Genomic DNA, 27367 nt, shown 5'->3' with positions numbered 1-27367 from the left:
TCTTCATCTTACAAAGTGGAGAGTACTATATGGTGGAACAAAACAAAAATGGAATTATATTTGTATATATTAAAGTTATAGGAGGACCTGTAGTAAACTGTATAACTCATCACTAATATTCAGGGTCTCTTCCTACAGATCCTTCTCCACTCCCTCAGAATCAGTTTTGACAACATGTTTTGAGAATGGAAATGTGAGCAAAAGTGACGGATATCATTTCTGGGTGGAAACTTGAGGAGCCAGGACATGATTTGTCACTCTGTTTTTCCCTCTGTCACCATCCTTCCAGAGAGTGATTATACTATTAGCCTGGGCCCCAGAAGGAGGACAATCATGGCATGGAGCAGACCCCTGCACCATGTAATCAGCAATGGGAATGTAGTGGGAGGAACAGAGCTTAGTAATTTTAAGCACTAAAATTTTTTGATTGTTTATTACTGCAGCATAACCTAAGTTATGCTATGTAACAATAAAGAAAGTAAGTACAGATGTTCATTGACTTATGATGGGGTTACATCCTGATAGGCTCATTGTAAATTGAATATATTGTTAAGTTGAAAATGCATTTAATGCATCTAACCTCTCAAATATAGCATAGCATAACCTACCTTAAACGTGCTCAGAACACTTTACATTAGCCTACACTTGGGCAAAATCACCTAACCCAAAGCCTATTTTATAACAAAGTGTTAAGTATCTCAAGCAATTTGTTGAATACTATACTGAAAGTGAAAAACGAAATAGTTGTATGGGTACCTGAAGTATGGTTTCTACTGAATGCATATCACTTTTATACCATTGTAAAGTCAAAACATTGTAAGCCAAGCCATTGTAACTCAGGAACCGTCTGTAAAGTGTTGTGAACTACATTGAGAGGATGGAGAGTAGAGAAGTGCAAATGGGGGTGTAAGTGAGCTAAATCCTCATCTCTGAAAGCAGGAAGTCAGTAGATAGCATTTAAAAAGAAAGTAAGCAGTCATGTTATTTGGAGATATGGAGGAAACTACCAAGAAACAAACAAACCAAAAACTAATAAAAAATAATTAAGCGTTATCGTCCAGGGAATAGGCGTAGGATAGGAAGAGGTGGGGCAGGAGGATTTTTGTTTTTATTACAAATTCTTCCAGACTTTTCTATGTTTTCAAATAACAGTGCTTGTGTTTCTCTTGATAATTTTTTTAAATTTCCACTTATTTAACTGTGTTTTATGCAAGCTCTTAAAAAAATTATAATTTCGGGCTGCAGGAACATGGCCATAGAATCCAATGGAAATCTTCTTAAAAGGGAAGTTGTGCTTTGGTTGACTCTGATCTTACATACCTAATTTGTTCCCGAAAAACACTTCACTTTAGACCACCTAACAGTCAAACTGGTAATCTGAAAAGCACCTTCAAAATTCAGACAAAAGCAAATGGATTTTTTTTTTTTGTTTCTGCCATTTAATAAATTTTCAGAGAAAAAAATACATCAACAATAAGGTAATTTAAACTTGAAATTGGCTATTTGCAGACTTGAGGTTGGTCTATAACACACTTTTCAAGGGGTTAGAGTTAAAACCTTTTCTCTATGGATTGTTTTAGATCTGACTCTGTCTTCCAAAGCCTCCTCTACCAGAATGAAAATCTTCACGAAACTCATCCCTTACCTGACTGCCAGATTTACCGCGACCATACTGTTGACCTTCTCTAAAACCTATATCCCAATCAGTGCGGATAATCCATTCATCTAGGCAGGTCCCATTTAGAAACCGCATGGCATTTTCAGCATCAGCTCTGTTATGGCATTCTACAAAGCAGAAGCCACATGCTGTTTTCTTTATTTTATCCAGGCCCATAAAGATATTCCTGATATCAGATCTACTAAAGAGCTCATGTATTTTCTCTTCGGTTGTATAAAATGAAAGGTTCCTCATATTCATTGTGGAGCTTTCCTTCAGTAACTTTTCCTGCTGAAATTTACTGCCACTGAACTGATGGTCCCGGCAGCAGCTCAGCTCCAAAACAGGGTCTTTACACAGAATTTTCAGGCCTTTGGACATGGTGCTGGTTGGGCAGCATGCAGATGGCCATTTTCGGTTTAGCTTGGAAGCAGTGACACCACCACTGAAAACCTAAGTTGAGTTGGAAAAAAGAGGTATGTCAAAAGGAGGGAAATAGAAGTATAAATCTGTGAATATTTAACATATTTGTGTTCAGATACAAGAACACTTCAGCTCCTGACCATAAGGATCATGTCAAGGCACACTAAAAATAGACAGCTCCAGTCTCCAAAACATGGTCATAAAATCCAACTTGTCAAGTCTTCCTGAAAGGGAAGTTGTGCTGTCCTTGGTTGACTTAGATCTTATATACCTAATCTATTACCAAAGAGCACTTTTAATAACAGCATGCTCTTAGAAAATATGGCATAAAACAGTTAAATGGATCAAATTTGCACAGAGAATGAGCACTGACAATTCTGATTAAGAACTAAACATCAGATAAATCACATATAATCAATGTTAAAGCACAAGTATAGTTTGGACATACTCTTTCTTAATTTGCAATTCAAGTCTATAACATGGAATCAATATGTTGTATTGTTGGGTTACACAAAGGGTCCCTATATACCATCAAATATACAAGTAACGCTATAAAAATGAAAACTCTCTGGTATCATAAATTTGACCTAAATTAAGATTAGATTTTATTAGCAATAATTCCACTTGTTCAACAGGTAAAAATTCTTTTTTCTCTTTTACTAAAATTTGCTATAGCATTCAGAGGCATTAAACATGATTTAGTTGGTTTTAGCTACACTTTTCAATAATAGGCATTAGGTCTCCCTATTTCTATTCTGTTTTGCAGTGGTTCCCAAATTTTAGCATGAAAGAAATACCGCAAAACGAGATTAAAATACAGATTCTTACAGCCCACTCTTAAGATATTCTGATTCAGTAGACTTGGAGAGGGACCCAAGAATTAACATTTTAACCTACACCCCTCAGTGATCCAGATGCAAATAGTCCAAGGATCACACTTTGAGAAACTTTGCTGAGGAAGTGCATTCCTTTAACAAACATTTACTAAGCACTCTACTTGCCAGACACTGTGACAGGTGCTATAAGTACAACAGTGAAAAGACACAGTGAAAATACAATTTTCAGAAATCACTGTGTCCCCAGCAACCACATGAACAATGCCTTGTACACCATAGACACACAATAAATATTTGTTAATGAGTGGATGAACGAATGAGCTCATAATTGAGTGATGAAGGCAGACAAGTAAACAAGAAAATACCATATGGTGTAATGAATACTATTTTAGAGATATTCATGGAGGAAGGGGAGAAGGGAGTTAACATTTACGGGGGATCTACTTTGTGACAGGCACTGTGCTCGCTTGCCACTACAACACCCAGGAGGAGAAGCAGTTACCTCAGTCTGGGGACAACAGAGAAGGCTTCTGGAGAAGGGACTGCATGCACTGATTCTCAAAGGACAAGTAAGGTATGTGTATGTGTGTGGTGTGGGGCCAGGGTTGTAGTTTAGGGAATGAACCAGGCAGAGGGAACATATGCAAGGGCAGAACACAAAGAAAAAATAAAAGCCCGGAAAACTGAAATGGAAGATTAAATAAAACTAGATGTAAACAACAGTGCTGTGCAATTCAAAGCAATGAAAATGGGAGTCCCTATTTGATGTCATTTGAAGAAAAGTAGGAAGCCCACTGGCCAAAAATCATCTTCCTGACAGCCTGTCAAGGATGTCTGAAAGTATACCACTGGAAACTCATTACTTTAAGTCATTGACAAATTGCCCCGTTAAAAAACAAATATCCCTCCTAGACTTCATTTCCTTTTTTTTTTTTTGATCTGGTTACTAGATAAGCTATCAGAGAATGTGATAGCTATAGTGGATTTCATTTCATCCAGGCATTGGACAAAGTTTCCCATAATTCCCTTGTAGATGATATGGCAAAATATAAGTTGGATGCTTCAGGCATTTGTTGAGATGAGCCTATAACTAGTTGAACAACTATAGCCAAAGAAGCGAACAAATGGTTTGGTGTCAGACTGGAAGGAAAGTTCTAGTAGAGAGCCAAAAGACCCTATTATTGGCCATGTCTTGTTTGGCTCATTTATAACCTGGCTCACTACAAACAAGAGCTTTTAAAATGGTCAGAGCAGTCCGAAGACAATGGGGTGCCTTGAGCTAGGCACCCAGTAGTCAAGCAGTGGAGACACCCCTTTGAATCAATGTAGTGTTATGAATCAAGCATGAATTTTGAAGTCAAAAGACCTTGGTTCAAATCTCAACTTCACCATTTACTAGCAATATCACCCAATCACTCAGCTACTTGGAAGGCTGAGGTGGGAGGATCTAGAGCCCAGGAGATCGAGGCTGAAATGAGCCATAATTGTGCCAGTGTACTCCAACCTGGGTGACAGAGTGAGACTCTGTCTCAGAAAATTTTTTAAAAAGTATAAATGTAAAATATTATTTTTAACCTCAACACATGGCAAAAGGACAGATTGATGGATATTGGGAAAGATAATTGACTTGGGAGCTTTGTTTTATAATTTGAGGCATCCCCTACTTTATTCCTGTCTCCACTTGTTTCTCCATTCATTCAATAAACATTTATAGAGCACTATGTTAAATTCTGGGGAAACAATAAAAACTAAGATGCAGCCCCTTCCCTCAGGTAGCTCACAATCTGAGGAGATGGACAACTTCCATATAAATTGCAATGCAATGTAATTATTCTAATCACAGGAGCACACAGTAGGCCCGGAGGTAGCACAAAGAAGGTAGTACAAAACCACAGAAGAGAATGAGGAGGGGAAAATAACTTTCTAAAGGACCTGATTCCTGAGCTTTTTTAACAAAAAATGTACATAGTATTTACTTTTTTGAATAGTGAATTCAGATTTGTGTTACAAAATACAGAATGTACAAATAGGTGGAAAAAGTAAGTCTTATTCCCACTCCTGTGCCCCAGCCACCCAATCATTGTCACTAGTTTCTTGTGTATCTACCCAGACATACTGAGTCCAATTTTGAAAGCTGAATGAAGATTTGACTGGAAGACCAAGGGGTCATTCTAGGCAGAGAGAACAGTGTGTATGAAGGCATGAAGGCATAGTGGGGGGTATTCAGTCTGACATTATTTGGGCAAAGAAAATAAGGAAAAGATGATAGGAGATAAGATTGGAAGGGTAGACAAGGCCAGATTGTGAGGGGCCTTGTAAGCTTTGTGGAGCAGCATGGACTGTACCAGTAAGCAGTGAGAACCATGATAGGGCTGCAAGCAGAGGAGTGATGTGATCTGATTTGCATTAGAGAAAATGCATTCTATCACAATGTGAAGGATAGGCTAAGGGGGAGCAGGCCAAGAGGCAGGAAGACCAGTTAAGGAGCTATTTGAATAGCTAAAAAATGAAAAGATGATGGAAAGCCTAGTCTAATAATATGTTGTAGTAACATAAAGGAAAGATATATCAGATAGATACTTAGAAGATAGACTGAACAGGTCTTGGTGACTGGTTGAATGAGAAATTTAGGATGACTACCAAGTTTCAGCACTGTGTAGATAGGGGTCAACTGTGTAGATAGAGGTCTGAGTCACCATGGTGTCAGTGGGCAGATAGAGGAGGAAGGGCAGATTAGAGTAAAAAAGAGGCGTTTGGAACATACTGAGTTTGGTCTTGAGGTACCTGTAGGATGTGCCATATTATACCTGTCAAGTATCAACTAGTATACAGGTTTGGAGCTCTCAACAGAGGTCTGGGACTACAGACACATATTTGGGGCTCAATAGTATGGTAGATAAAACAATGGGTACTGATGAGATGATCTAGGGGAAAGGTGAGGAATGAAAAAACCTGGGAAAGACTGGCATTTAAGGGGTGGCAGACGAAGAGTCCACAAAAGAGCATAAGGAGTAATCAGAGAGGAATGAGGACAGCCAGAAGATGTGCAACATCACCAAAGCCAAGGAGTAGACACTTTCAAGAGATTATGAGGACAGAAGTAGGGTGAGAGCAATCAATTATGTTAAATACATCAGAGAGAGGTCCAGCAAAATAAAGACTTAACATTGTTCATTAGATTTGGCAATTAGGATGCCATTGGTTTACTTAACAAGAGAAATAACAGTGGTGTTCTGGGAACAGAAAAGCCATAGTGGGGGCTGAGTTTTTAACAGGAGGTGAGGAAATGGAGAGTGTCTATACTTTAGAAAAGATTCCATAACAATAAAAGAAGAGAAATAGGGCAAATGCCAGTTGGGGATAGAGGTGAAGGAAAATTTGTTTGTTTCCTTTTTTAGGAGTGAAAGTTGATCATGTCTGAAGGTTGACGGGAAGCAGTCAGTAAGCAGAGAAGGAGTTGTTGAAGATACAGATGAGAGGAGGGATAACTGATGAAGTAAGTCCTCAAGGAGGTGAGAAAGAATGGGCTCCAAAGCACACGTAGAGAAATTAGCTGTGAACTGGAGAAGCTATGTCTATTTCTGCAAGATCAAAAAAAAAAAAAGAGAGAGAGAGAGAGGTTAGGACATGTAAGGACACAACTATGTGGCAGGGTGGGGTGAGGGCAGGAAAATGGGTGTTAGCATCCAATGACCTAGATTTTCATAATGGAATGAGAGGTGAGATCATCTGCTGAGAATAAAGTGGATCATTGAAAATAGTTGGTGAAGCAGAGTGGAGGTAAAATGATTGAAAGGATGAAGCTTATGGGTCACTTAAAGGAAGACTATCAGTGAGGAGGTGAAGTCCTCAATAAGTGAGAGTTCTAAAGTATAGCAGATGACAGTAGGAAGGATTGGAAGAGGGTGGCTGTACCATCTCCAGGCCCCATGCAGTAAGAAAGAACAGAGAACCTCTACCACTGAAAACGGAGGTTTCTAGTAGATGTTAGGTACCTGACCCAAAGTAGGTACTCAATAGATGTGAAGAAGTGAGTTACTCTTTCTTAAGCTAGCATGATCATAAAATTGCATCAGACCATCACAAGAAGTGGCAGTCCCAATGTACTCCATGCTGGTCAAACTACACAGTGAGCAGTATGTTCCATTTCGAGGTACCGTATTTTAAAGTGAACATTTATAAATCATAGTGCATCTAATGTTTATTGAATGAATGAAGGGTCAAGAAGTAACTGAGGACTGATTAGAAATTGGGGATGTTTAGTCTAGCAAAGAGATGATTAAATGAGGATATGACAAATGTCAGGAAACATTGAAAGCGCTATTTCTGCTTCATATGATAAAAGTAAGATTAATGGATAGAAGTTAAAAGCAGATTACAATTCTTTTTTCGCAGAGTTTTAAATTCATCCAGTGATAGAATGTGAACTTACCTAATCTATTCATGTGGAGGCTGCATGAACACCTACCTGCTGAAGGTGTTAGAAGGGTCACCCCCAAGGTTAACCTCCCCAAAGGTTAAAGAGAAGATAGAAAAGCAATCCAGTTGCCAGGGACCACAGATCATCAAGTTGATCTGTAAACACTGTGAGAGAATATTTCCTACCTAAAAAGTAGAGCTTGGTTGGAGTGGAAAGCTTTCCTTGACTCTTGCTACTGGGGAAAATTAGTCAGAGAGTCTAAAAATAGAAGAAAAACATGAAGAATGGCTCAAAATGATCAGTCAAAATCCTAAGAGACGGAGGAGAGGAGGTGGCAAAATAAAGTAAATAATCTTCCAGGAAACAAATTTCACTGGGCTTTTGGAGTTGGCAGGACTCTGCAAAGAATCTTTTCAATGATTGCCTTAAACTAATGCTGGGATTGTTTCAACTATGTGAAAGAAACAAGGATCTGGACTCTTTAAAAAGCCAGGCTGCTTCCTGCTCCAGATGAAGGCAATAGCTCTGAGAAAGGAAATTAGAAAGCGCTGGGACAGTAGTGTTACTACATGCCTTACCTTTATAAGACTGTTCCTAATGGGAGAGAGAGCCGAGAGCCGTTGTTAAGAAGTGGAACCCTGTGGCCAAATACCTACTTTGTGCCAAGAGAAACTCATGTTTGATTGAGACTGCTTAGTGCTCAGAGTGACAGAAGATGTTCATATGTATTTAACGCCTGTATTTAAATGAGTAGTTAAACATAAACATGTCATGAGGGTGAGAGATGAGAAATTACTTAATGGGTACAATCTATACTGTTTGGGTGACGGTTACATTAAAAGCCCAGACTTCACCACTCTGCAATATATCCATGTACCAAAACTGCACTTGAACTCCTTAAATTTGTACAAATAAATAAATAAATAAACATAAGCTGAAACAGACTGGCAGAACTAAAGTGGAGACAATGCCCTGAGACAGCCTACAGGAGAAAAGAGGATAATAAGTGACTGTTTAGTGTAGAAGCTGATCTGGATTAAATTAGGAAGCAGGTGTTAATGGGTGCTTGAATGTTTTTGTTCATCATTTGCACTATATGGCCTTACTGTTTAAAGTGTTGTCCATGGACCAGCAGGAGCAGCACACCTGGGAGCTTTTTAGAAATGCAGGATCTCAGGCCCCTCCCTAGACCTGCTAAATAATGATCTGCATTTTAATGAGTTTTGGGTGCTTTGAGTGCACCGTACAGTTTGAGGAACATTGACATATGTGGCTTCTTAGTTGAACTTTTGCCTAACAAAATTCTCTGTTCCTTCCTCCTTCCTTCTCTCCCTCGTACCACCTCTCCTAGTTTCCCAATCTTTGTTTCCTTGTGATCTGGCAAATAACTCTAATCATGGCTGATAGCCCCAAAAGTGGTGTTCCCAATATACCCAGATAAAGAAAAGAAAAGAAACGAGTCATCAGATATATATTGTAAAGCACAGGTTTGGGCAGTAGGAAACCATTGACTTGGCCTCTAATTGTGCTGTCTGTATAACTTTTGTCAACTTAATTGACCTTTCTGAGCCTCAGTCTGTAAAATAAGGGTCTTTATAGTATTTACCTCATAGTGTTGTTGTGAGAATGAAATGAAATGAGGGGAAGGTATGTAAACTGCCTAGCACAGCACCTGACACACAGTAAGTGCTCAGTATATGGTAGTCATTATTATTGAAAGCCATAAGTTTTGAAGTAAACTTAGAACTATGTTATGATTCCACAGACTTTCAAAGTCCCCATGAGTCTTTCTGGAGAGCCTCCGGAAAGCCCTGTGTACCTCATCCAATTCAGCTTTCTTGACTCCGGTGCCAGTAGCCAAGCAAAAGTATTTCTTATTCCCTTGGATTGTCTTCTTGTTTTTGCTGAATTACCAAGATTTCTTACTTTTTCATTGCAAATGGCCCACATTTTTAGTACATTAAAGCTAAAGAAGTCTTTTGTGGGCTGGCCTGGAAATGTAGTTCAATTTATAACAATTTTTTTCTCCTATGGAAAAATGCACGTCACCTTCCAAACAATTGACTTGAGAGTGAACTTTGAGAGCTCAGCCTGTCTGTAAGTTGGAGGCTCCCTGTATGTCAATATATGGAGTGGTCACAAAGGCTAGGTAAACCAAGTCCAGAATTCCAGAGGTGGCTGAAAGACAAATGAGAATGCTACCAGGAGTGGAAAGTAGGGCAAAAGGATCAATCTGCGTACACAGTATCAAGATTTAGAAAGCTAATACAGGAAGGGAGATATACCTCTGGAAGGATATTAAAAAATAGCCACAATGACAACACAAACCATTTTTTTTACTGTATTAGGTCAGGAGCCCCTAATCAGTAGCTTGGGATCTGCAAACAATATCAAGGCCTTGCAAGCTAACTCTCCAACATGATCGCCCTTCTCCTGCCCTGCTTTCTGCAGTTTGCCCGGATTCTCAGCTCAGAGAGGAAGACAGTAAGCAGTATCTCCCCAATCCTCTTCACTCCCACACCCTGACAGCCAGCCCCCAGATTCAGTCAACTTCCTTCTACCCTTAATTTCCCTCTTCCCAGGGAGATCAAGGCATCAGGAATATACAACACAGTTTTTCCTTACAAAAAGGATGAGGACTCCTGTATTGGGTAAAATGAGATGACTGGTGAAAACAGGGCCCCCAGGATGGAGAGGGCTGGAAAGACAGTAACATAGGATCATGAAAAAGCAAAGGACTTTTGTGCCTTCTCCCTGAAGTCGCTAACAAGAAAACCAATTTTATCTGGGGGAACTCCAGGTTAACATGGCAGCAAGATAACACAGTCTGATACTCACCATCTAGGAATGCCCATTAAAATATCCATGAAGCTCTGCAACAAAAAACTAAAACTTGCACTAGCTACAGAAACTAGGGGAAAAGGGACTGTTGATTGCTAATGGAGAAGGAATTTCTGCTAGCTGTTGTGGGGAGATGGGGTTGGACTGAGGAACATATTTATAACCTACATACACTCTACCCTCCTATCTAGAACAGCAAAAGTGCAAAACAAAGTTGGGGAAAGCTTTTGATTCACTTCTACCAACTGTCCTTAGATTGGAAATACAAAGGCTGATCAGAAAACCAATGTCATCCCTTTACTATATAGAAAATATTTTCAGAGGCAACAGCAGCTCTGTTCCACTTCTTCTACCATCAGTTCCTCTATTTTATTTTATTTCTTTTCTTTATTTCCTCTTTTTTGTTCTGTTTTTGTTTGTTTGTTTGTTTCTGAGACAAGGTCTCGCTCTGTGGCCCAGGCTGGAGTGCAGTGGCACAGTCACAGCTCACTGCAGCCTCAACCTCCCGGGCTCAAACAATCTTCCCACCTCAGCCTCCTGAGTAGCTGAAACCACAGGTGCATGCCACCACACCTGGCTAATTCTTTTTTTTTTTTTGTAGAGAGGGGGTTTTGCCATGTTGCCCAGGCTGGTCTTGAACTCCTGAGCTTAAGTGATCCACCGGCCTCAGCTTCCTGAAGTGTTGGAATTACAGGCGTGAGCCACCACATCCACCCAGCTCCTCTATTTTCTATATGCTTTGTGGAGACTACAACTTGAGAACACCACGTGGCTGGTGATGGTGGTAGCAGTGGTTGGGGCCAGAGATTGTCATCGGGAAAAGTTCTGAACATAAGCATGCTTGCAGACATTATATCTGAAAAAATGTTATGTGTAACATGAAATTTCATATTACATATATAAACATGTAATATGTAATTTTGTGTAATATGAAATAATGTAACATGTATAAATTGCAGAATTGAATGACCCAAAAGATCAGAGATGGAAGATTCCATCTATCTTAGTCCAGTCAAACCTAAAAATAACGATAGCAGCAACAATAACACTATCAACTGCCACCATTTGCTGGGCAATTATTATACGCCAGACACTATATTAAGTACTTTCCATGCCATGCATTATCTTATGTATTCCTCATAGTAAACGTAACTTACCATTCATGTTTGTTTGAAAAGGTCAGGTAACAATAATGACGTCTACCACATATTGAGCTGTGACTATGTGGTAGGTACTAAGTGTTATACATCCACCATCTCATCAGATGAATGCCTACTAGGCACTAAAAATGGGCTTGGATAAGCACTTTGTCCTTCTCAATTCATCCTTCAAGCCATCATCTCCTCTAGGAAGCCTTCCTTTACCCTTCCAATCTGTGTTTGGTATGCCCACTCTTTGTTCCTTCCATCACCATTCTGTGCTTCATTCCATGACAATCCTTTTCATATATACTGTGATTGTCTCTTTACTTGCCTGTGCTCCCACCCTGGACAAACACACACACACACACACACACACACACGCACCAAACTGTGAGCTCCAGAAGAAAACACTGTAGATATTAGGATGTAATAATATATGGCCTCCGTGAAACAGTTCTACAAAGACAGGTTGATGTATATATTAATTAGCTTGATTGTGGTAATCATTTCACAATGTATATCAAAACATCATGGAGTACACCTTAAATATATACAATTCTTGGCCAGGCGCAGTGGTTCACGTCTGTAATCCCAGCACTTTGGGAGGCCGAGGCAGATGGATCACTTGAAGTCAGGAGTTCAAGACCAGCCTGGCCAACATGGTGAAACCCTGTCTCTACTAAAAATACAAAAACTAGCTGGGCATGGTGGCACATGTCTGTAATTCCAGCTACTCGGGAGGCTGAGGCAGGAGAATCACCTGAACCCGGGAGGCAGAAGTTGCAGTGAGCCGAGATCGCGCCACTGCATTCCAGCCTTGGCGACAGAGTGAGACTCCCTCTAAATTAAAAAAAAAAAAAAGAAAGGCACGTGCCACCATGCCAGACTAATTTTTATATTTGTAGTGGAGACAGGGTTTCACCCTGTTGGCCAGGCTTGTCTTGATCTCACCGCCTCGGCCTCCCAAAGTGCTAGAATTACAGGCGTGAGCCACTGTGTCTGGCCCCCAAGGACAGCTTTTCAGTTTCCCTCAGTTCCCCATCTTCATATTTTATTTCCCCTTGGTTAATCAGATATTTATTAGGTATCTACCATGCCCAAGAAAGCTTGTGGAAACAACCTAAGTGTCCATTGATGGATAAAAATGAGTTTTTATCCATTCAATTTCCAAACTAATTTCTAATTTTTTTCTAAAAAATTCAATTTCTAAATATAGAAATTGTGGAGTGTATATATATATACACACACACACACATGTATGTGTGTGCATATGTGTATATGAGTATATATGTATATATGTATATTATGTTTATATATGTGTGTATATTATGTGTATATATGTGTATGCATGTATATATATAATAAAATATTATTTAGCCTTAGAAGGAAATCCTGCCATTTGTAATAACATAAATGATCCTGGAGAATATTTTGCTAAGTGAAATAAACCAAACACAGAAAGAAAAATGCTATATGATCTCACTTATATGTGGAATCTAAAAAAACTGAATTCATCAAAGCAGAGAGTAGATGGTGGTTACCAGGGGTAGGGTGGGGAACACATGGGGAGATGTTGGTCAAAGGGTTCAAAGCTTCAGTTATATAGGATGAATAAGTTCTAGAGATATAATGTACAACATGGGGACTATAGTTAACAATACCTTATTGTTTACTTGAAATTTGCTAACAGCGTAGATCTCACTGCACACACACGCACACACACACAAAGTTAACTATGTGAAGAGATGGGTATGTTAGCTTGACTGTAGTCTATGTGTGTATATATGTGTGGGGATATACCTATACCTATACCTATATCTATATCTATATCTATATCCAGTCATGATGTACACCTTAAATATATACAATTTCGATTAAAATGTAAAATAAAAACAAAAAATCTGTGGTTGAGAACATTAAAGCTCCCAAACCTGGCTACCTTTAAGAATCATCTGGGGACCTTTTAAAAATACAGATCCCTGCTGGGCGCAGTGGCTCACACCTGTAATCGCAGCACTTTGGGAAGCCGAGGTGGGCAGATCACCTCAGGTCAGGAGTTTGAGACCAGCCTGGCTAACATGGTAAAACCCCGTCTCTACTAAAAATACCAAAATTAGACAGAGCGAGACTCTGCTTCAAAGAAAAAAAAATGTATATATGTATGTATATATGTGTGTATATATGTATGTATATACGTGTGTGTGTGTGTGTGTATATATATATGGAGAGAGAGAGAGAGAGAGAACGATAGATGGATCCCAGGCTGGGCGTGGTGGCTCACGCCTGTAATCCCAGCACCTTAGAGGCGGAGGCAGGCGGATTGCTTGAGCTCGGGAGTTCAAAACCTGCCTGAGCAACATGGCAAAGCCCCATCTCTACAAAAATAAAAAATAAAAAATAAATTAGCCAGGCGTGGTGGTACTCACCTGTAGTCCCAGCTACTCAGGACACTGAGATGAGAGGATCGCTTGAACCCGGGAGGCGGAGGTAGCAGTGAGGAGAGATCCTAGGCCTGTAGTCCCAGCTACTCAGAAGGCTGGGAGGGAGGACCCCTTGAGGCAGGGAGGCCGAGGCTGCAGTGAGCCGAGATCATGCCACTGCACCCCAGACTGGACTGCAGAGCCAAACCCTGTCAAAAAAAAAAAAAAAAAAAGCTGGCCTTTGTGGCTCATGCCTGTAATCCCAGCACTATGGGAAGCCCAAGGCAGGCAGATTACTTGAGCCAGGAGTTTGAGACCAGCCTGGGCAAAATGGCGAGACCCTGTCTCTACAAAAATTAGCTGGGCGTGGTAGCACACGCTTGTAGTCCCAGCTACTCAGAAGGCTGAGGTGGGAGGACCCCCTGGAGCCCAGGAGGTCGAGACTGCAGTGAGCTGAGATTGCACCACTGCACTCCAGCTCTGGGCGACAGAGCAAGATACTGTTTCAGTAATTATAATAATAATAAGGCGGGGCTTGGTGGCTCCTGTAATCCCAGAACTTCGGGAGGCCAAGGCGGGTGGATCTGAAGCTCAGGAGTTCAAGACTAGCCTGGGCAACATGGAGCAACCCCGTCTCTGCTAAAAATACATAAATGAGTCCTACGTGGTGGCGTGTGCCTGTAATCCCAGCTACTCGGGACGCTGAAGCACAAGAATCGCTCGAACCCGGGAGGCAGAGGTTGCAGTGAGCCGATATTGTGCCACTGCACTCCAACCTTGGTGACCAAGCGAGATTCTGTCTTTTTAAAAAAAAAAAAAAAAAAAAGTGAACTTCCCAGGTGATTCTAATTCTAATGTAGCCATCCTGGTACAGATCCAAGGCCTGAAGTTTGGGTGGGGCTTAAGTGACACTGACTCAGGGTCAAGTCCCATCTCTGCCCCTTGCCAGCTGTGTAACCTTAGAAAACAATTCCATGTCTCTGAGAGCCATGAAAACAACGTTGCCTCACAGGCCTGTGATGATGAGTCAGTAGAAAATGGCTGTAAAGCTTTTAGCACAGGGCTTGGCATATAGTAAAGGCTCATTCATCTAATATTGTTATTAATATTATAAGGAGGTTGGTCTAGAACTCTTCTCCCAGGCTGGAGTGCAGTGGAGCAATAACGGCTCACTGCAGCCTTGACCTACCCGGGCTCAGGTGATCCTCCCTGCGTAGCTGGGACTACAGATGCATGCCAGCATGCCCAGGGAATTTTCATACTTTTTGTAGAGATAGTGTTTTGCCGTGTGGCCCAGGCTGGTCTTGAAATCCTGGCCTCAAGGGATCTGCCCACCCCGGCCTCTCAAAGTGCTGGGATTACAGGCATGGGCCACTGCACCCGGCCTTAGAACACGGACCCTTAAAAATTCAGGGGAGGCTGGGCGTGGTGGCTCACACCTGTAATCCCAGCACTTTGGGAGGCCGAGACAGGTGGATCACGAGGTCAGGAGATCGAGACCATCCTGGCTAACACGGTGAAACCCCGTCTCTACTAAAAATACAAAAAAATTAGCCAGTCGTGGTGGCGGGCACCTGTAGTCCCAACTACTTGGGAGGCTGAGGCAGGAGAATGGCATGAACCTGGGAGGCAGAGCTTGCAGTAAGCTGAGATCACGCCACTGCACTCCAGCCTGGGCGACAGAGCGAGACTTGGTCTCAAAAAAAAAAAAAAAAAAAAAAAAAAATTCAGGGGATAGGCTGGGCACCGTGGCTCACACCTGTAATCCCAGCACTTTAGGAGGCCGAGGCTGTTGGATCATCTAGGTCAGGGGTTCAAAACCAGCCTGGCCAATGTGGCAAAACCCCGTCTCTACTAAAAATACAAAATTAGCCTGGTGTGGTGGTGGCGTATGCCTGTAATCCAAGCTACTTGGGAGGCTGAGGCAGGAGAATTGCTTGAACCTGGGAGGCGGAGGTTGCAGTGAGTCAAAATCGCACCATTGCCTGGCCTGGGCAACAAAAGCAAGACTCCTTCTAAAATAAATAAATAAATAAATATTCAGGGGATAAATTAACTCAGATGGGAAAATATTACATCTTTGTTTTCACCAATCTCTAACTGAAATTTAGATTTCCTTCAACTACAAATGCAGAGAACAGATCATGATAGTGTTAGCAGTACCTGTGACTTTGTCCCCAATAGAAATCACAATTTTATGTCACATTACTGTTACTACAGGTATCTCTAAATATGTTTACAATTATCATTACTTTCAAGTTGCCATGGTTATGAGAGTTGCTTCTATATCTTGTTATTTATTACATTAATAACAAGCACTTCTATAACTATACCAGCTTCCATGTTTCACATTTTATTCTCCAGTAACACTGAACTGTTTTGTAATCCACACCCAGATATCAGCATACACACTGTTCTCAGCCCCAAGCCTCTGTTCACTAGTCTCTCTACCTAGATTGTCCTTCTCTTCTGCCAGAGCTAACCCTTCCTCCACACCCTCACAAGACATGCCACCCCCCCATTCTCCTCACACACACCAGGCCTCCATCACCACTTAGTATTTGTACTGTTTTTGTCTGTCTACATCTCTTTCTCCAGCCTGACCATGAAGTTTTGGGAGCTTGGGCTGTTTTGTTTACCTGTGAATCCCCACTTACACTATAACCAGCACAGGATAAGCGCACAGTGACTGTTGAATGAGTTCACCTGAGAAAGAGATGCCCCTTATACCCTCTTTCTGCTCCACCCAGAAAGCTACCAGCTCTCTATCTGCTTTCTGAGTTTATGCAAGAACGTTTTGCTGCTTGGAGTCTCTCCATCCAGCACAATATATGTCAGCAAAGCAAGGCTTCACAGAAGGGAGCCAAGGTGGCCCTGCCCAGTCAGCCTTCCCCCGAGGAGGTATGCAATATGTCAGTACAAGCTGGACTTGTATGCAAATACATACCAGCTCCTGAACGCTATCTCTGAACTATCTAGTTTTTTTATATCTCAATTATATTTACTCTTGATCAGCCTGGATATAGTATGGAAAGCTATACTGAATTATTAACAATACTGCTTGAGAGCAAGGACCACAACAAGGGAAATGTCAAGGGGACAGACTCTTGAGTTTAATGGTGCCAAATGCCAAGAAGGAAATACTTCTACCAGGGCCTCATCCCAAGGTTAGGCACAAAGATAAGAGGACTCAGGCAAATATAGAAATAAAAGTCCCAGCAGTTCACGAAACACAACTTAAATAAACATTTATGGATCTAATATATTTTGTTATAACGTTTAACATGAAATAATTATAAACAAGGGGAAAAACATAAACACTGTAATTAAAAAACAATTTAGTAGACTATAAGTATACACAATGCAGATGAAATTTCATATTCTACTACCTCCTCTGGCTTTTACCCAAGAACATAAAAAAAAAAAAAAAGCGAAGAAGAAGAAAAAGGGAAATTAATACATCTAAAGGGTTTGCTTTTGAGAGGAGAAATAGAGACTCCTCAGCAGTCTGTTAGAACAAAAGGACCATACTCTCAGTTTTGCAGGTATGGTCAGTGACCCCCAGCACCTCTTTCACCTCTGACCTTGGGATCCTGTCAAGAGCTAGAGGTACAGCTTTTTTCTGACTTTCTGGCTGCTACAGCATAGAGACCACAACCCCACCTCCATTTTCCCCAAATTGCAGGGCACATATAGGACCCACGGGGCCTTGGGAATAAGAATTATAGTAGTTGGTCGCTCTTTGCTCTTAATCACAGGGCTGATGTTTGTGGTACCTGGAGGAAGTTTCAAATCTATGGAAGTCCAATCTCCATAGATTTGGAGGGACTCAGGCCAAGTGAAGCTCCACTAGAAAAAAGGACGGCTCTGGCCCTGATTGGTGTTCCTGCCTATTAGCTGGAGCTCTCTTAGTGTAGGAGCGTGTTCCTGCCTATTAGCTTGGCCACGGAGCTCTCATTGTAGGAGCTCCGCCTCCTATGCTTCTTCCCTGCTGCTCTTAGAACCAACGCACTGTGGGTTCCACCAGGAGGCGCCTCTGGTGCCTCTCCGAGCTTCTGTGACGCAGGCAGAGACCGTTCAATGTCTTGGGCACTAGATGGCAGTATATACTGCCCTATTTCAAAGGCCGGACTTGTGAATGAAGGAGCCGATGGGGGGTGGGGAGTACTGACTGAAATGTAAGTCAGTTTTACGTGAAAACTGAACATCATGAAAAGTTTAATTTTTTCAGGCACTAATAATTATTTAATCCTATACATTTAAAGTATTCCAAGTCTCTGAGTCCTGAAACACCCTAAAAACCCACTTGCCCAGCCCGAACATCCCTCCATCTTACAGAGCTGGGGTACGCCCCTCAGGCCTGTGAACATGCAATCGCTACATCTATTGAAAGGGTAACGACAGACGGAGATCAACTAAGGTGGCAGGTGAGGTTCAGAAAAGGAGGAGAGCAAATTTGGAGAAATAGGAGAAGGTAAGTGAAGTGAGGAAAAAGAGGGGTGCTGAAGTAAGAAATGAGGGGAAAATAAAATAAGGGAAATGGCGGGGGGGGGAGAGAAAAAGAGGAAAGGGGAGAAAGGGGAAATGGGGAAATAGAGAAAAGGAGAAAAGAAACAAGGAAAGAAAGGTAAAGGAATGGAAATGGGGGAGAAAGTAGAGGAAATGGATAAGGAAAAAAAAAGAAAAGAGAAAAAAGAAGGGAAATAGTGAAATGAGCGGGAGCAGAAGAGCAGAGAGAAGGAAGGGGAGGTTTGAGGAAAGACGGCGAAGGGGCAGAGGGAAGCCGGGAAAGGGACTGCCTCTGAGGGGTTCAGGGAAGAGAGGACACAGCGAGCCGGGGAAAGGAGGTGACGATATCGTTAAGTAAGCAGAAAGAGACAGAAACTGAGGAGAGTTTGAGCGTGCTTCTGTGAGTTTTGTTTACGGCATTTATTGGGTACTCCTGATGTGTGCCTGGCACTCTCTCTCTACTGAGGCAACCGCTCTCCTTACACGCCGCCCCCCCTCAAAAAAGCGGGGGGGGGGACGGTTGGAGGGCGGCGGTTTAAGGCTACAACACTTGGGGCTCTCGAGGGCGTCGTCTCTTCTGTAGGGGGACCCATTCGAGGTGAGACTAGAGACATTTGCCCTCACACTGAGCTCGAGCCCCGCGACACCAGGCCACTAGGGGGGCACGGCAGCCCGGGTGGGCTGCGTGCGTATTTCTGGCGGAGGATGCGCCATGAGCGCTGAAAGAGCCTGAACCGAAGCGTCCGGCTCGCCGAGAGAGTGAGAGCCGGGCCGGCTCCCAGGAGCGCGGGCGAGGGTGCGAGCGGCAGCGTGGGTGCCAGGGCACGAGGGTGCGGCGGGGCGGGGCGAGGGGTGGAGAGGCAGGATCCAGCCCGCTCGGGGCCCCCGCCAGCCCGCCGGAGAAGCGGCGGAGGAGCGTCCTCCGCCGGCCCCTCTAGGGTAATTTACATGCTGTCATATCCCAGTGCTGACTCTCGGGTGTGCAGATCGCTCACTAGCTCACTCGCTCTCAGCTCCTGCCACCGCTCAGCCGTCACAGCCCAGGGGAGCCCGAGAACCGGAGAGCCTGCAAACCGAGGAGGGAGGGAGCAAAGGAGGGAGGGAGCAAGGGCGCGCCCCGGCTCCCCCTCTGCCCTGCTGCCCGCCCTTCCTGCCTCCACAGGTCCGCCCCAATCTCCGCTCACACTTGGGAAACTTGGGACTGCGCTGGGGCCGCGTGTGGCACCTCAGGGGGACGGCCCCGGCCTCAAGAAGAGGGGGAGGAGGAGAAGGAGGAAGAGGAGGAAGTGAGCCCGAAGGATCCGCTCAGAGCTGTTTGTCCAGCTGTTTCTATTCGCACCCGGAGCAGTACAGCCAGAAGGGGGCCGAGCCGAGGGTGGCTGGCTTTAGGCGCTAATTTCCAACTCTTTTCCTCACAGCTTGTCTTTTCTAGGCACCCTGGAGTCCCCTCAGGCCAGCCCGGCGGGCGCGCACCTGCCAGCCGCCCCTGACCTCGCAGGCCAGGCGACCTCCGAGCCTGAGAAGATGGCCCAGTCCAAGCTCGACTGCCGCTCACCTGTCGGCCTCGACTGCTGCAACTGCTGCCTGGACCTGGCCCACCGGAGCGGACTCCAGCGAGGCAACAGCGGGGAGAACAACAACCCGGGCAGCCCTACAGTGAGCAACTTTCGGCAGCTGCAGGAGAAGCTGGTCTTTGAGAACCTCAATACCGACAAGCTCAACAGCATAATGCGGCAGGATTCGCTAGAGCCGGTGCTGCGCGACCCCTGCTACCTGATCAACGAGGGCATCTGCAACCGCAACATCGACCAGACCATGCTCTCCATCCTGCTCTTCTTCCACAGGTGGGTGGCTCGGCACACGGCGGGAACTCAGTCCTTGCTCGCACCAGCCTCTGCTGCACCCTCACCTCTGACAAAAGGGGCAACTAGGAAGTTCACGAGGCTTACTGGGGAGGTCTGACTCACAGGCTGCAGTGACTGGACCTTGAGGTTGCCTGGAGTACCGCGGAGCTGAGGGGAGGCCTGGCAGGTGCAAGCCCTATTCTGAAAGGTGCCTGCAAAGGCTTTCTGATGGGGACGCTGGGCCCTAGAAGGTGGGCAGACACCAGATGGTTTGGAGGTAGCTGAAAGTACCCCCTCCTCAAATGGACACATTTCCATAGCCCCTTTGGAGATTCTGCCATGGGGTCTCCTTGAGTTCCAAGTTCTACCCTTCTCCAAAGCCCATTTCTAAATGTGCAAACGCAGATTGAAACTGCAAGGGCTTTAAAATTACTGAGTGGCCCTGACTGACAGTGAGGGCAAGCAAAATGTCAAGACAAATTAAACTGCTGGTGGTGGGAGAGGGGGAGGGGAAAATTTTTAAAAATCAGAGACTTGTGAGAATTTCTTGAGCCTCTGGATGGGAGGGATTCGCCTCCTTCATGGATCACAGCCTTCAATTTCAAATGTAAGCTAAGCGCAACCCCAGAGAGCACCCTAGGACACCTTGAGTGCCTCAAGAACTATGTGTGGCAGGAGGGCGGATGAATCCATGTCGTTGCAAGCGTGTGTTGGGGTACGGGTCAAGCTTTCTAGAAATCCTGCTGGGGAGGCAAGGGGAGGACAAGGGAGGGAAAAACACAATGGGAAGACCCAAGGCGGCTGCTGTCCTTCAGTTTGAGACACCCTGGCAAGAACCAGTCTCTGGGAACAACTGAGGCAATTTAGAGGCAGGGCAGACAACATCAGGAAACCCAGCCATGGATTTAGTGTCCTTAGCGCCATCAGGATAGGGCACCAGCATGGGTGTGAGAGTGTATAAGGGAGGATTTATTCTTGCTCAACAACACAGGTTATGTAAAAGAAAGACATCGCCGCTATGGGAGACCTGGGTTGTAGCACAAGTTATGACTTCACCTGTTTGTATGAGCCTGAGCAAGTCGCCTGACCGCTCTAGTCTCTCTAAGGTTCCTTTTAGCTCTGAGATTCTAGGTTGTAGGCAAGTGATGTGCCCAAAGTGATAAGAAATTCTGAGCACCTACAAAATATTTGGAATGCAAGCAGGCTCAAATAGGAAATTTTAAAAGCAATCGAGAAAGGCAGGCGCTATCCTCACTTAATGCTAAGAGCAGGTTTGCCTCCCTTGCCCCAAGACAAATCCACCATCGCCTCCGCCTCAGCCCAGCCCCAGTGGTTCTGGGCAAGACAAGCAGGGCTGCTAACCTCGTTAGTGTTATTTTAACAAGTCGTATTCCTCGGGAATTTTCGACACCATTGAAGCCCTTTCTCATCTATTGTTTCACTTTAGGCATCAAATTATCTCATTGTCTAAAATAAACCAGGCTGATTTTTTAAAAAATAATAAAATAAAATAAACCAGGCTGCGGACAGAAAGGTTTTGAGGCAATCTTCATTTCTGGTGAAAGATTACTACAAGTGTATTCAGCCCACAGATGCTGAAATCCTGCAGAGCGAAAGCCCTAACAGGCTCCTAAGGATCCCGCCTATCTCTGTTGGAGAGTGGCAGCAGGGGAGGGATAGTAGAAAAACCTGGAAAGAGCACTTGTAGCATTTGCATTTGTTCAACTGGGAGAGAAAGTGCCACTCCAGGCTTTAGGAAAGTGTGAGAGGAGACGCTTCCTCTGGTTCTGGGCCTAGGAGGATCAAACCTGGGTGAGGGAAGTGTGAGGCTAAAAGCCTGAGATCAAAGTGTTTACTTGTGCCACACGTCGGGAGCATCCTGGTTGTTTGGGTTTCTGGAAAGGGAATACCTCCTTTGTCATCTACTCCACTAATACGAGTTTAGTGACCCTTGGTTTCTGGCAAAGCCTGGAAATGCTACAGGGTGGAGATGTAGGGGGGTGGCGTTATAGGTATTGGTTGAGGGAGAAGCACAAATTGTAGGAAAGATGTGTGTGAGCACCCTGTCTCCTTCGATCAGAGCAACTCACTCAGCGTTCAAAAACACTGAGGAGCGAACCAGCAAGCTCTCAGGCTTTGCTAAGGCTGGGGAGTAACAGGGTCCTGTGGTAACAGTCTTATAGTTCTAAGAGGACAAAGCAATCTCTTGCCTTTTTTTTTTTTTCCCTGAGATAGGGTCTCACTCTGTCACCCAGGCTGGAGTGCAGTTGCGTGATCACAGTTCACCGCAGCCTCAAACTCCTGGGCTCCATCAATCCTCCCACTTCAGCCTCCCAGATAGCTGGGACTACAGGCATATACCACCATACCCAGCTAATTTTTGGTTTTTTTTTTGTTTTTTTGGTTTTTTTTTACAGAGACGGGATCTTGCCATGTTGCGCAGGCTTGTCTCGAACTCCTGGGCTCAAGCGATCCGCCCACCTCAGCCTCCCAAAGTGCCGGGATCACAGGCTTGAGCCACTGATCCCCTCTTGTTTTCCTTGACAACTGGGACCTTAGAGACTGGGGATTCTGAATTCGGTTTAGGTTTTGCCCAGTATGACATGCTCCATTAGCAAACTAGAAGACCATTATTGCTAGTCATGGGGCTTCTCCAATATGTGGGGTGGACAGCCTTCTCCTAAGTGGACATTTCCCTTGTTATTTCATTAAATTTCCTGGGTTTCTATCATCATACTTCAGTCATCGTTTTTACTTCTATTCAATTTAATGATTTGACATTTCAGGTTCCTGTTGGGTGCTTTTTTCCTTTGTCAACTTTCAAGGCCTCTCCTGCTGGAGAAGCTAGTCTCCCCACCCCTCCTCCTGCAGTCCATTCCTCTGCCAAGAGGCCTCCTATCTTCTTAGGAAGAAGGGGGGCAGGGCACATTCTTGATTTACATCTGGTTTGTCTGCTTTGACCTGTCCCTGGCTCCCAGCTTCGTTCTTGGTTTCCTTGGAATACAAGAGTATAAGCAATTTGAGGGCAGGCCTGTATTTTACTTGCTTGGTTTTCCCTTGGCTTTTAGTTATACAGCCAATATTCAATAAAGGTTTCTTTAGTTGGATGACTACTTAAATATTGACGTGGTCCCTTGTAAAGATTTTACAACTTTATCCTGTGCTAGAAAATTCTTATTAATGTTTAAAAGTTGTTTTCCTTCCTTTTAACCGCATGCAGTAACTCTCCTAGCCTGATGGAAGTCCTGATAGTATTGTGTATATACATATGAATCAGTGAGAATGGGCATGCAGCCTATCGTTATGTAAATGGTACCTGTACACCATTGGGTTGGGGAAGAAGTGTATTTTAAACACTATCCCTTTAATCTTGTATTATGTAACTAATAACCATAATAGATTAATAACTAACACTTCCTGAACATTCACAATGTATCTGCATAATCTTATTTAATATTTACATCAACTCTATGGAACGGGTACATTTATTTATTTATTTATTTATTTATTTATTTATTTATTTATTTTGAGACGGAGTCTTGCTCTGTTGCCCGGGCTGGAGTGCAGTGGCATGATCTCAGCTCACTGCAGTCTCCACCTCCTGGGTTCAAGCAATTCTCCTGTCTCAGCCTCCTCAGTAGCTGGGACTACAGGCATATGCCACCACACTCGGCTAACTTTTGTATTTTTAGTAGAGATGGAGTTTCAACATATTAGTCAGGCTGGTCTCAAACTCCTGATCTCAAATGATCCACCAGCCTTGGCCTCCCAAAGTGCTGGGATTACAGGCGTGAGCCACTGCGCCGGACCAAATGGGTACTATTATCATGCATTTTCATTTTATAAAGAAGGAAATTGAGGCTTGGAAAAAATTAAGTATCTTGCCCAATGCATCACAATGAAGAGCAGAGCATGAATTGTCTATGAAGAAAGAATTGTTAAGAACACTCAGTAACTAAACTAATGCTAAAGAAATTCTTGGAACACTTCAGAATTGTCTATGAAGCAGAGGTAAATGTGAGCTCAGAACCTTTCAAAATGGTCAAAATGTCCTTATTAGGTAGGGAAACCAACCATCCCAGTCCTGGGATACAGACTGCCTATGCTCAAACTGGAACAGTCCTAGGGAAACTGGGATGGTTGGTCACCCTATTGTTAGGGGACTCCCCCTTGTCATTTGAATATGTTTCTAATACTGGAAAACTTAGGAGGGAGATAGAATATTTTGGGCAAACAGCAGAAGTTTCCAATTTAAACGTAGCATATGAAAAATCTTCCCAAGTTGACATTTGAAGAGCCTTCCTTAATTTTTCTGACCTGTAAGGTATAACAACCTGGAACGGGAGCTTTGGCAGTATTTGTTGTGATTGTTGTTGCTGTAACCTCAAATTTTTTTCTAAGATTTTACCCGAAACCTCTTAATCAGCTCTATTCTACCTTTGACCCCAGAGCATACCTGGCAAGTGTGATCTGAAATACTCTGAATCCGATTTCCCTTCCGGCTCTAAAAACCCTAGGATTCTACCTTTAAGCTTCTGATCTGGCCCCAGCTGGTTCCCACACATAAATGCTCAGAAAATGATAAAAATAGCAAACATTTCTAATTGCTTTATGTGTGCTAATTCATTTAATACTCCTATTAATATAGTAACAAAGGGGAAGGATAAAGATTCGGAAATCAGGTTTTCAAGAAAAAATTGTGCAAAAATTATTTGTGCTTCTCTAAGTGAGTCTCAGAACAAGTAATTTCATAATGTATATTCCTGGATCTGGCTTCTGAGGTGGTGGCCACTCACACGGCATGATTTGAGTGGCTGCCTGCTGCAGTAAAGTGCCTAAGTTCATACTATTTAAGATTCAGTTCTCTGTCCATGTACCATCTAAAATTCCTCTCCCAGAGCACCGCTGGTATGTAGACCACACTGTGAGAAACCCTGTATTAGAGATTGCAACCCATTGTCAACTAATTTACCATTTGATTTTGAGGATGGAGTTACTTGCTGTAGAGCGGTTTTGGGTTTCTGTGTGGTTAAGCCTGTCATTCTTTGCCTTTGTGATTTTTGCTTTTGGTATCAAGCTTCAAAAGTCCTTTCATAGCCCAAAGTAATTTAAAATAACTATTTCCTGAGTGCCTAGTGGTCTGACAAAGAATAGGCATTCTTGGATTAAGGGACATTCTCCATTAAAAGCACAAATGCATTTGCAAACTTAACATTCATGGTTTGGATACTTCATGAGAACTCAGACTTGTAAGAAACTGTCTTTTTGCTGAGGCACAGATGTGAATCACATGTGTTAGGAGGCTAGTATGTGGGGACCAGTCCTTTCACCAATGAGTGAGCCTGGTGCTCTACCTCACATCTACTTGTGTGTGTGTGTGTGTGTGTGTGTGTGTGTGTGTGTGTGAAAGAGAAAGAGAGAGATGTATTATATGTATATATTGTACATAGTACATATATATATAGTGGTAAAATAGATATAACATAAAATTTGCCATTTTAACCATTTCTAAGTGTACGATTCAGTGGCATTAGGTACATTAACAATGTTCTGCAACCATTATCATTCCCAAAATGCTGTCATCATCCCAAACAAAAACTCTGTACCCATTAAACAATAACTCCCCATTTCCCCATTTCCCTCTCCCACTACCCTCTGGTAACCTCCATTCTACTTTCCATCTCTATGGATTTGCCTATTTAGATATTTCAGATAAATGAAATCATACAATATTTTATGTCTGGCTTCTTTCATTCAGTATGTTTTAAACTTCATCCATGTTGTAGCATGTATCAGTACTTCATTCTTTTTATGGCTGAATAAAATTCCATTGTATGGATATACCTCTTTGGCTTATCCATTCATCTGTCAGTGGACACTTAGGTTGCTTCCCTCTTTTGGCTATTATGAAGAATGCTGCTATGAACACTGGTGTACAAGTATCTGTTCAAGTCCCTGCTTTTAACTCTTTGGGGTATGTACCTAGATGTGGCATTGCCCAGCACCTACTTTTCAACACAATTTTGTGGTCTGCTTCTCGTAGTCCACACATACGTAGGAACCTGTCATAAAATGAGCAAATGTCTCAGGGCATTCCTTGAGGAGAATGCTCCCTCTCTAAGCCAGCTGCTGGTGCTACTGATTACAATGAAAAGAAAGCTACAAAGTTTAGCAAAGTGATGGTGCTACTTGGAAATAGACGTTTTATGGGAGAAATGACATGCTTTAGAGATTGCATCCATCAGTTGGAGACTGGTAAAAGTTTTAGTGTGTATCTCTCATGAATGGCCAAGGTCTAGTGTACCTTTTAAAAGAGTAACATGTGACACCATTACTTGCCATTAACTACTTTGTATGGATTTGTTTATCAGACCTCCAGTCATGGTGACAGCTCACTGGGAATAGGGTCCTGAGGGACTGGAATGTGGCAAAGCGAAGTTTGGAGGAGAGAGGTAGAGAGATGGAGCTGGAGTCCATGGAAGGCCTAGCTTGGGCTGTTACAGCATGGGGCCTGGACAGCATGAGAGTTCAAAAGATCTGTTTGGAAAGTTCATGCTCTTAAAGAAAGGTGGGAAGCACAGAGCTTGAATTTCATCTATTCCTCAGTTTTTGCCAGAAGTGGACTATTATTTACTGAGTCCACACCTCAGTAAATAATGCTTTCCAGGGTGACCTTAGTTTTCTTCCCTGCCTGAAGAGAAGGTTAACACTCCTTCTTATATTTGCACTTGCAGATAAACCAACAAACTCTCCATTTCAGGTAGAGGGTTGGCTCCTTTCCAGATCAGGTCCTGAAGACCAGGGAGTCTGGGTAAAATGGAGATGGATGTATCTGGCCAAGACTGCCAAGACCTCTAGGTATCCTGGGTGATGGAACTCTGCAGAATTCTTGCCCCCAACTGGTGGGTTGGTTGGGAGGAATGAGGTTGGCCATGTCTGCACCTGATGGTGGTGTTGCGCTGTTGGCTCATCGTGATTCTGCTCCTACCTGAACTTTCTCTTCTTCTTATGTAAGCCATCCCTAAAGATAACTATAAAGTCATAATCTGCCATGGCTGGCTGGGTTTACATAACCAATTGGTTGGTGTCGTGCAATAGCCTCTTGAGCCCTGGAAAAACCAATGTGCTAAGTTGAGACTAAAACATGGGTTCATTTGATGGGGTATTTTGTGTGCTCAGTGAACTCAAGGGAGAGCATTCCATGACCACAGGGGTCAGAAAGATGAAATTTCGTTTTAAATAAAGAGAGCAATAATGGCCCAGAACATACTGTGT

The 27367-nt window shown here is 43.2% G+C and overlaps 2 protein-coding genes across 6 annotated transcripts in view; one reads left to right on the top strand and one right to left on the bottom strand.

Annotated features, from left to right (window-relative positions):
• Positions 1-456: 456 nt before the first annotated feature.
• NCBP2L (nuclear cap binding protein subunit 2 like) lies at positions 457-17449 on the bottom strand. The gene is made up of 2 exons (XM_025373396.1): positions 17324-17449; positions 457-2110 (listed from the first exon to the last, which is right to left on the bottom strand). The coding sequence occupies exon 2, from the start codon at positions 2036-2038 to the stop codon at positions 1577-1579; it is 462 nt and encodes a 153-aa protein (XP_025229181.1). The 5' UTR covers positions 2039-2110; positions 17324-17449; the 3' UTR covers positions 457-1576.
• A 399-nt stretch (positions 17450-17848) lies between these two features.
• The window catches only part of TSC22D3 (TSC22 domain family member 3), a 64160-nt gene continuing 54641 nt past the window's right edge, over positions 17849-27367 (top strand). The window contains exons 1-2 of one of the 5 annotated variants that reach the window (XM_025371898.1): positions 17849-18166; positions 19667-20092. In XM_025371898.1, the coding sequence (XP_025227683.1) occupies positions 19773-20092 (320 nt within the window). In that variant the 5' untranslated portion in view covers positions 17849-18166; positions 19667-19772. Of the gene's footprint in view, positions 18167-19201; positions 20093-27367 lie in introns of those variants that run through there. The other 4 variants (XM_025371899.1, XM_025371895.1, XM_025371896.1 and 1 more) reach the window with 4 other exon arrangements.

This window comes from Theropithecus gelada, chromosome X, assembly GCF_003255815.1.
Source record: "Theropithecus gelada isolate Dixy chromosome X, Tgel_1.0, whole genome shotgun sequence".
In the NCBI taxonomy this organism is placed as follows: domain Eukaryota; kingdom Metazoa; phylum Chordata; class Mammalia; order Primates; family Cercopithecidae; genus Theropithecus; species Theropithecus gelada.
Note: the sequence above shows the minus strand (reverse complement) of the source record. Positions and strands in the feature narration are given on the sequence as shown.